Here is a 10698-nt window from a genome sequence, read left to right on the forward strand (position 1 = left end):
ACTCCAGTCTTCTAAATGAGATCTAGAATCACTAATAGTTGGCCTAACTATCTAAAAAGGAAATACCTCATAGATGATCAAGTATCTTATTCAGAATATATGTGGATACGCGAACAGCCCATAGAGTTTGTCTATCAATACACATATTTTGGATGGACTAAAGATGGACCATAAGCTTAGCCCAATGAACTGTACCAGAATTTAATACGAATAAAAGAATGAGTTCAACTGCAGCACTTTCAATGATCCCAAGCTGGTCATGGAATAAGAAGTAACAGGAGGACACCCCATACAAATTGCAGTAGTCAAAATGTCCCGGTATGCTGAGTACATGGGGATATAGCCATCAGTTGTTCAGGACAAAGAAAAATTAGACACACTACAATCTACTGTTTGCAGGGAACAAGTAGACCACATAGGTGAGATCAAGGATCCAATGAACTTAAAAAGAAAGTTTAATTTTCACAGCAGTAATCCATATGGGTTTGTGAAAAACTTGACAAACTGTTTAGTGTATTGTGAACGGTGAGCCTGGAGTGGGGCTCTGGCTCTTCTACTACCTGGCTGGTTCTAGACTACCACTTCACCTCCCTGGTACTGTTTCCTCCTCTATAAAATGAGCAAGCGAACTAGATAATGTCCCTTGTCTTTTCTGTATTGAAAAGTGTATTATCTTGAATTATGGACTCAGCTTATGGTGTATCCTTAGTGTCTGTTATCTAAACTACATGTAAATAACCTGCCTTAGCTGCATATCACTCTAGTCTATCCAATCTGGGAAAAAAAAAATATCCCACTCTTCATTACTTAAACGTTTTCTTTCCATGAAGTCATAAGCAGAGAAACCTAAAACTTCTGAAAAATTAAGTTACAGGGACTCAAAGGCAATAGAAAGATGGATGCCTGTCATAAGGAGATTATAGCACATTACATTTAATGACATACATGTGAGAAGTTATATTCAAAGCACCAAAGGCAGGTATGAATGGAAAAGGAGCTGACCTAGACACACAGCAAAATAAGAGAAAAGGTAGAGAGCCCCTCTGTTTCAATGTTAGCCCAGAAATATCAAAGAAGCTAGGCAAAGGCCGTTAAAGTGTTGGGCAAATTGCCTATAATGGTAAAACACAGTGAAAGAATGGCACTAAAGCAAATAAAAGGCAATTTAATAAATGTTTACTGATTGTGTTGGTGGAATAAACTACCACAATGAAGAGATCATGAATATAGAAGTATCGAGTATTAAATCATAATTTATGTTTCCTATTTCACAAATCTAGTGTAAGAGAATAAAGTGATGAGGTAACTAAAGTGGCATTTTGATTCATTCCTCCACACAAATTATTCTAAAAGAAGTGTTGTTTTAGCAGTGTGCCTAACTACAATGGCTAGAGAGGGCAGGAAAAAAGAAAAGGAAATGAAGAGGCTTTTTCAGGGCACAGGAAAGGCCAGACAGATGTCTGAGAGTAGGTAATGTCCTTTTGAAAACCTAAACATATCATAAAGATTTTTTAAAAGCAACTAAAAAGTTTTAGTCCTTGACAGTCACACCTGAGTTCTCTATAGAAAAGCATGTGATCCATTAGATAGACCATGACTCAAGGCCCTTCTCCTATTCCCTGCTTCACATAGGACCATGATAAAATAAAATATGTGCACTTAATGAGAAATACATTGACCAAAAGAGGAAACAATATCAATTCTATGAAGGAGGGGCAATATTTTGAAAGATTTCTAGGTTTGTTGTAGGATAGCCTATGAGATTCTAATATAACTTACTATTAAAAATTTAAATCTCATAATTGGACAAGTATTAAATATAGATGACTCTGTTACTTTTCATATTGGCAACCCAGATCTTCATTTTCCATATTGTTTAGATTTTTGTTTTACTATTTAAATAATTTGACTATACCTAATTTTTAAATCAGCAAGTCAGTCTCTAAGCAATACATAAACAGTTGAATTGAAGTTTCATCATTTTTAGCACAGTTTGTATCGTGGGTACAGCATAAAGTAGCATTTATGATATCAGTTTAAACTTTGATTATTTCATGAGATGTTTAGGCCATGCTCACAGCACTTGTGGCTCCCTTCCTGACCCTTTCTATATCTCTGCTCCAGTAGCATGGTTTTCCAAGGTCCTTTCAATCACTCTTAGCCTTACAGCTTTCCTTTAGGTACTGTTACTCCTCAATTAGAATGTAAACTCTTTAAGGGCAGGAACTATCTTGTTTACTTGCACTTGCATAGCAAGTGTATACTCATAGTATGAGCATATAATAAATGCTTTATTTTTATTACCATGTTAAAACATACTATGTGGACGTAGATTCAAGATTCTGACTGATACATACTGGTTTGGTAGTCCTGGGCAAATCACTTAACTTGTCAGTGCTTCAGGTATCTAGCTAAAAGTATAAACTGCCAACCCACACCAATCTGAAAGGAAATTGACTATCCTAAGGAAACTGCAGTTGCATGAACAAAAACTGAGTAAGGAATTTTTTCTTTGGACTTTTCCTAATAATGTTATAAAATATCAAGATCAAGCATAATTATAAAATATGAGGCTTTCAGGAGGAAAATATAAAAGACAAGGAACTTATGAACATTGGTTTTGGTTAAGAAATTAGCAGAAAAACAAGTATCTTATGTTAAAGAATAACCATATACAAAAGGAAGTATATAAGATGATATTGAACTGCTATGACTTTGCCTCTATGACAACTCCAGATGTCCTTATACAAAAATATATGAAACACTAGAGTTGATGGCTAATTATATCATATGAAATTTATCAATGAAGTGACTCTGTTTATTAAAATAGGAAGGAAATAGAATAGTTGTTACAATTATAACCTCTAAAAGAATGGACCTCAAGGAGGCTTGATAGTGGGAAGAGTAGTACTTGGCAAAAGGAAAGAAGAAAGAAGTTATTCTAAAGAGAGACCAATAGAGAATCAAAACTCACATCATCAAGATTGTGCTTCTAAAATTCTTGGAAAAGCCCTGTTTCTTTTAAAGGGAATTTGACCTCAGAATGTGGTGTATTATAGAAATTGATTTAATATTTCTTCTGAAATGCTGCACACAAGTAAATCAATTAATATTAACTGCTTACCATGTGTCAAGCCAAAAAAAAAAGTCAGACAAAAATTAAATGATTCCTGTCGTCAAGGGGTTTATATTCCAATGGGGGAGATAATATGTATAACTAGGTATTAAAGGATATGGAAAAATTAATACAAGGTGTTTTCTTTTGCAACGTAATATGGAAATGTTTTGCATGACTATACATGTATAATCTATATAAAATTGCTTGCCTTCTCAAGAAAGGAGAAAAGGAGAGAAAGAATTTGGAACTCAAAATTAAAAAAAATAAATGTTAAAATTTTTGTTTATTTGTAATTGAGGAAAAAATAAATTTAAAAAGTGAATACCAGGTAGTTTTGGGAGAGAAAGCACTGGAGAACATGAGGAAGGGAATGAGAAAGGAGAAAATCAGGAAAGGGTTCAGATAGAAGATGTTATTTGAGTGAAATCTCTAAAGGCAATCAGTCTTTCCAAGAAATGAGAATATGGAAGATGTGACCCAAATTCTTTGCTTTTTTTTTTTTGTGTGTGAATGTTTTGTGGTGGGAAGGGGGCTGGGAACCTAGGTCTCCTAATTTTGCCCAGGTGGGAAGTAGAAGAGTCTTCTCAAAGATGATTAGTGCACTTAGTTTGTTTTCCTCCCTCGGCTGCCTGGTGCCGACCAGCTTTATCTTTCTTAAAACCTCACAGCCTTCCCAGTAGCATCAGCCTGCTAATATAGTTTTAAAAATAAAAATTATATATTTTCTCCTTTTAATGTAAAAATGAATTACTATTGTGTACAAAGCAATATTCTCTGTATTATAGTAGAAAGGAAGGAAGATAAGACCTAGTTTCTGACACTAATGTTATAAGAGCTTTAAATGGCAGTTTAAAATAGTGATGGAAGAGACCTCAAGTTTGCAACAATAAAATGCATGGATAATAATGTTCACAGGAAGGACAGAGTACTTTAGCCTTGTACGTTCAAGACTAACTTTATGGAAAGGATGAGAATTTTTGCTAGAACTTTAAAGGTCTACTATTTGGAAGAAATTAAAATAAGCAAGTACCAGATAAAGTAGGAAAAAAAGAATTTGCATCCTTACAAATTCTGGTTTGTTGCTTATAAGTACTACGAATGTTATTTTATTTTAATGGAAAACTGTTAATATTTTGATGTGAAAAATTATTTTCCCTAATAGTGTTTTTATAATCTATCTGGTCTCATACAGCTCTCAACTTTAATTGCAATTCATTAGACTTTGTACATTATTATAGGCTAGATAACCTCTCAGGTCCAACCCAACTCTAAATCTATGATCTTATGACTGCTCTGATTACTGATGTCAACAAAGTATAGAATGAGATCTTGGTTAATGACTAAGTGCTGTAACTGAAATGAGCTCTACAAAGCAATGTTTTGTCTAAACAAATCCAGCACGGTATTTTCAATCTCACATGAAGGATGGTCTCAAGATATCTTTGGAAACTTTGGAAAGTGGAAAGTTTTGTTCTTAAAGTAATGGCCCCAAGATATTCAAAACAAAACAAACCTAACTTGTTTATACTGATTGAATATAATACTTTAAAAATTATTCTGAGATGGTAAATTTAAGTTAGTGTTACAGAATGGTCTCAGTGACAGATAAACTAGATGGAGTATAAAGCTCACAAAAACTCTTTTCCTACTTCCTTTAATCACCCTTCTTTCAAAGCACACTATCAATACTTCTGCCAGACTACTGTCTGTTTTCTGAAGTTAGGATAGCAACTTCCAATTGTGTCTCCTTAGGCTACCACTCTATACAAACATATCAAACCAAGTCACTTCAACTAGAATAAAGTATGTGTAGAAAGACAATGTTAAATATAGAGAGGGATTAAAAGTGCATTTGGCACTTAAGTCAGAGACTTGGCCAACATACAAATTGACCTAGTAGGCACTCAGAGTTTTGATTTATTGAATAAAACATCCAGTTAGTCAAGCCTTTTTAATACTTGAACTTTTCCCAATTCCTGCCTGCACAATGGAAAAAGTATCTTCTCTTTTCTCAAAATTTCCTGGATAAGGAGGTAATGCATTCTTACAAGGAAAGAGCACTACATTTAGAGTCAGAAGACTTTGATTCAAGTTCCACTTTGGCTACTTAATTCTTGGGTGATTTTGGGTAAGGAACTTAACTGCTGCAGAGTATCAATTTTCTGATCTGTAAAATAAGGAGGTTGGAGCTAATACCCAAAGGTCTTTTGCTGCTCAAGTCTGAGAACCTAAGGTTGGGTTCTGTAGCCTTATCAATAATTCTCATCTGTGTACCTGTCACAACTTTTAAACCAATTGAATCTTTGAGGATAAAACTCATTTTTATTATTAAATCTTTAGTGACTGCCAACTAATAAATGCTTAATTAACACTTGCTGATCTGAATTTAGATTAAATTTGTCTAGTCACTGACCTATTTATCAGATAAACTCTCAAGAAATAAGGAGTAAAATTCCAACTGAAATCAGCTGGGTCAGAAGAAGAATTTGTATGCTTTTAACAGACATGATTATAGGCAGCATTTTAGTGATCTAAAAACAAAATGTGAATTTCTCGGTGAGACTATAAGGTTCAATCCCTGAATGGCTAATTAAATAACTCAAATTAAAAAACAAAAATAAACATATAAGTAATCTTACTGGCACCTTGTCTCAGGAACATAAGAATATACATTAGAAGAACTAGACTCTATGTAGTATCAATCACACTAAAGAAAGGGTATATTTTTATGGATATTATAGAAGATCAAAACAAAACATCCCTAAAGAAACCAGTTTGCTGGATTATAAAATGGTCAGCAACAAGGAGAATTAGAAAAAATTGATCAAGCACCATAAATTTAAATTTATTTCAAATAATTATTCTTAAAATGGTAAGGCCACGTTAATAATATAGAATGGATTAAGTGATAGCTAAAACAGACGAGTATAAAGCTCACAAAAATTTTAGTCCTCAATTTACCCAACTAAAAAAAAAAATCATTCTCAGATTATGACCTGTTGAACTGTGGTTATTTTCTGAAGAGAAGTTTAGTTTAACTAAAACTCGGGGTGAAATGGTTTAAAAATATTGTAAACAATCATACATAATAAATGTGTCTTGGCAATTTAAAAAAAGTTGATTTTTAAAAGTATTTACAGGAGCAATTACGGCAGCTGTACTAGTACTTCTACTAGGCTTTGGGACTTCGGGTGTACTTTCTAATTTTTAAGTGTAATTTTCTTAAGCAGTAGCAGAGCTTTAAAATGTGGGTGTGGGATGGTTTCCAAGAACATTCTAGTTCTACTATTCTTTACTGGCATAGGATAGGAGAAAGTGCAAAGGTTTTCTAAGTGAATCCTGACTGCAGTTTACACCAGCTGGGAACCCTTAGTCTGTTTCCTCGTCTGCAAAATGAGGGCGTTGGTCTGGATGGCCAGTGAGGCCCCTTCCAGCTCCAGGATCTCGAGAAAGATTTTCAGTCCCTCCTTCTTGCATTTGACACCTCTACTGCTAGCTTCCTGTCCAATCTACTCCCGGTAAAAAAGTTCTTGTAGACATGAGCAAAAGGGATAAACTTAATGTTACCTATCCCTTTGGCAGTTTGGGGAAACCTAAGGACCCCTTTTCGGGAAAATACTTTTTTTAAATGGATGAAAATATCTGCATTATTACAAAGGAAACTGGCTGTATTGGAACAGTCAGAAAACAGAGCTTTTTTAAAAGTTCCAGGATCTTGGGTTAAGAACACTGCACAGGAGAATCCCTTAAGGGTAACACGGGGAGGAAAAGTCTCGTTTGCACTGAAAGAGAAAGCCTTGGTGAAGTGGCCGGCAGCAGGGGTCCGCGTGTGGTTGGGCTCTTGGGACTCCCGACTCTTGTACCACTGGACCAGTTACGTGCCCAGGATATTCGGTACTGGGCTGCGTTGGGGAGGGGTGTCCTGGGAGGGCATAGCCGGGCACAGAGTAGGTCTGCGGCCGGGGGCTCCCAAGGCCAGGGGCCTGCCGCTGAGGGTCAGCACCTTCAGTTCGTAGCCCGGAGGGCGGCGAATAGGGGAGGTCAGGAGGTCAGGCCCTGGCTTAGGCCTCGCTCAAGGCTCGGGACTGGCCCCTCCCTGGCCCCGACGGCCTGCGGGGAGAGGAAAAGGGCGAGGCCTCGGCTCCTTCCGTTACCGACCCGCCCCCGCCCCGGCCTGGCCCGGCTGTCAGCCGCGGGAGGCGGAGCCTGGGTGAACGGCCACGGTCGCCGCCGCCGGGCCTCGGCCTCCCGCCCGCCCCAGCCCGGCCTGTCTGGCCCGGCCCGCGCGCTACCTGCACCGCGCGGCTGAGGAAGGTGCCTGCGTCCGCCGCCAACTTCTTCACGTTGAAATCCATGATACTCATGTTGGGCCGGGCCGGAGCCGAGCCGCAGCTGAAGCTGAGCCGGGCGGAGCTGCCGCCGCCACCGCCTCAGAGAGAGCGGAGAGAGGAGCCGGGGAGACGGGGGCGGAGCCCGGCCCAGGAGCCGAGAGAAGAGCGAGGGGAGGGGAGAGGGAAAGGAGAAGCGGAGGCCGGGGGCGGGGCCTGGCGGGGAGGGGAGAGGCGGAGAAGGGAGGATAGGAGGGGAAGAGAGAGGGGGGGAAGGAGGGGCGGTGTCTGGGGCGGGGCCTGGAGGGGGAGACAGAGACGAAGACAGGAAGGGAGGGAGAGAAGGGACTCTGGGAGAGGGAGGTGCCGGAGGCGGGGAAAGGAGGAGGGGAAAGAGGGAAGGGGAAGGGGAGGAGGGAAAGGGAAGAGGGAACCGGGTTTAAGCCTGTGAAAGGGAGAAAAGGAGGGGAAGGGAGGAGGTTAAGGATGTGGGCGGAGCCTAACCTGGAGGGGAGGTTGAAGGGGCGGGGCCCTCTATGGGGGCGTGGTTTTTCCGGGAGCAGGGTTAGGGGCGCGGCTGCTTGGAGTAGGGAAGGAAAGGAAGAGGGGGGCGGGTAGGCGAAGGGGAGGGACGTGGCTGCTTCTGTGGCGGCCACAGGCTGGGATTGAGGGTTGGGGTGATGCTCTTTAGTGCCCACTACTCCCAGGCCCAGGACTGCACCCTGAGGTGCCGAAGGCTTGGGGATGGGGCAAAGTCCCCACAGCAGCAGGCGCCCCTCGAGACCCCGGCATCGACGGCCTGAAACTCGAGTATAGCCCCTTGGGAATGACTAATGAGGTTAAAGAGAGGGACGGCGGAATCCAGATTTGGAAGGGACCCTCTAGAGGCCGGCAGTCACGGACTGGGACAGTTCTTAAATAGGAGAGTGAAATGATCAGACCTGGGCTTTACAAGTATCCTTTGAAAAGTGTCTGGAAAAGGGAAAGAGCCAAAAGACTGGAGAAAGAAGACCAATTAGAAAGTGACTGCCGTAGACCAAGCAAAGGATGATTGTAGGGAGAGAAGGGGATGTATGAAAATGGTTTTAGGGATTTAGAACAGACAAGATTCATAGGCATTTGATTGAATATAGTAGGAGTGAGGGAAGAGTCCAAAACTACTAAGGTTTTGAATCTGAAAGAATAGTGGTATCTCAGCAGAAATGGGAGGAAAGCCAAGTCAATTTGAGGGGAAAGATAGTTGAGCTGGATTTGGACATAATGAATTCTAGATGCCTGTGGGTCATGAGGATGCCCCGAAAGCAGTTGGTGATGCAGAATTGGCGCTTAAGAGAGAAATAAAAGATGGATATTTAGATTTATGATTTTGTAGTCATCTGCACTGAAATGATAGTTAAACCCCATATTAATTGAAGAGGACCCCAAATCAGAATGTGGAAAGAGAAAAGAAGAAGCTCCAGTACACATGTGGTCATCTGGCTTTTGCTTGAAGACCAGACTTCTTCCAATGAAGAAGAGATTGCCTCTCCAGGCAAAGTGTTCTACTTTTGGATAGTTTCTACTTATTAGTAAATTTTTCTTTAAATTCTTTCTAGATCAGCTTTTCCATCCAGGGAGTTAAACGACTTGCCCAGGATCACATAATTAGGATTCATCTCATGAAGATGAATCCTCTTGATTCCAAGTGTGGTGCTCTATCCACAGTGCTCCCTAGTTGTCCATCTAGGGCAGAAGGAGTCTAATTCAAAGTATTTAAAGGTAGCAATATTATGTGCTCCTTAAGTCTTCTCTTCTCAAGGTTAACCGTCTCCAGTTCTTTGAACTGATCCTTGTGGCATGAATTGGGACCGTTCACAATCCTCACTGTCCTTCCTCCAGAGGTTTTTGGAGTTTATCAATATACTTAAAACATGGCATCTAGAACTGACCTAAATCTGCTCTAATCAGAGCAAAAAATAGTGGGATTCTCATCTTTTTTAGTTTTGGTCTCTCAATGCTTCCTAAAATCACAAAATCCAAAAACTTATTGGTTATTTGATTATGAGCAAATCTTTTTTTTTCTGAGTTAATTTCCTTATCTCTAAAATTGGTATTCCTGAAGTAACTATACTACAGGATAGGGTATATGGGATGTTCAGGTAAAATTAGAACCTCTGGTGTGAGGGTTTGCCAAGTCCTTTCCAGGGCTGCTCCTCTACCTTTGGTGTTTACTTTTCACCAGACTCTCAGGTGTGACTCCAAGAGGCTGTAGCATGCACAGTGGTCTCACCCATCTCAGCAGATGGGCTAAGAACTAGGTTGGGGATAACCAAAAGGCTTCAGATCTGGTGATCAGTTAGGAAGATATCTACCCTACCCCATGATTTCTCCCAGCAAAATGGGTGGATTGGAATAATTTGTTCCAATGGCCATGAAAGTGACTGAAGCAGGTTCTTTGAATTGCTTAGAACTTGATTAGACATAGAAGAAACCAGTCATCCCCTGCATCTTGGGCCATCCAAGTCATCCTGACTTTTGTCTTGTCATTGGACTTAGATGACTCTAGAAGAGAGAATGAGGCTGATAAATTTATGCAACTCTGCCTCACTTAAATCCAATTCATGAATCAAAAAACAATCAATGAACCAATCCCACTGGATTGCTGTGATACTCAAAAAGCATGATGTATGTAAAGTAGTGTGAAAAGCTTAAATGTTAGCAAGATATCTGCTATTATCTTTTATTTTTCCTGTCCTATCTCAATGATAACTTGTGCTACCTGACCAGGCTTCCCTTGTCTTCTATTTGTATAGTCATTTGCTTTGGAACCCAGATTTAACAATTTATATTTTATCCTATTACATGTCCTTATAATTTTGACCTAATGCTTTATCTTGTAATTTATGCTAGTAATGGAGCCCCTCACAGAAGCTATATTGAGACACACACAGACAGACAAACACATCAGGGTAAATGAAGGGCAGGAACCATTTTATATACCCAAAGATAGATTGAAGAATGGTCTTCAAAGCACTTATAGGCACAGATAGATTCCTGGATTTATAAAGCACATTTTTAATAAGTAGAAAATTTTAGGGAAAATTCTGTTCATATTACATATTTATCTCATACAATCAGGAGGCAAGAATATTACACTTTAAGAAAAATGACAAAAGTTAGAGAATTTGAAATGGAAGAGATCTATAGAGATTATAAAATTCAAACTTTGTCTTTGTACAGATGAAGAAATTCAGGGTCAGGGAACTTAAGAGA

General features: G+C 39.6%; 1 protein-coding gene across 3 annotated transcripts in view; it reads right to left on the minus strand.

The window, feature by feature from the left end:
• Window positions 1-7938, minus strand: part of SH3GLB1 (SH3 domain containing GRB2 like, endophilin B1) — a 43001-nt gene extending 35063 nt beyond the window's left edge. Inside the window, exon 1 of one of the 3 annotated variants that reach the window (XM_007480567.2) lies at window positions 7411-7938. In XM_007480567.2, coding sequence (XP_007480629.1) covers window positions 7411-7482 — 72 coding nt within the window. In that variant the 5' untranslated portion in view covers window positions 7483-7938. The remainder of the gene's footprint in view (window positions 1-7410) is intronic. The other 2 variants (XM_003340103.3, XM_001362073.4) reach the window with 2 other exon arrangements.
• Window positions 7939-10698: the final 2760 nt, after the last annotated feature.

The sequence above is a fragment of the Monodelphis domestica genome, chromosome 2 (genome assembly GCF_027887165.1).
Source record: "Monodelphis domestica isolate mMonDom1 chromosome 2, mMonDom1.pri, whole genome shotgun sequence".
NCBI classification, from domain to species: Eukaryota; Metazoa; Chordata; class Mammalia; order Didelphimorphia; family Didelphidae; genus Monodelphis; species Monodelphis domestica.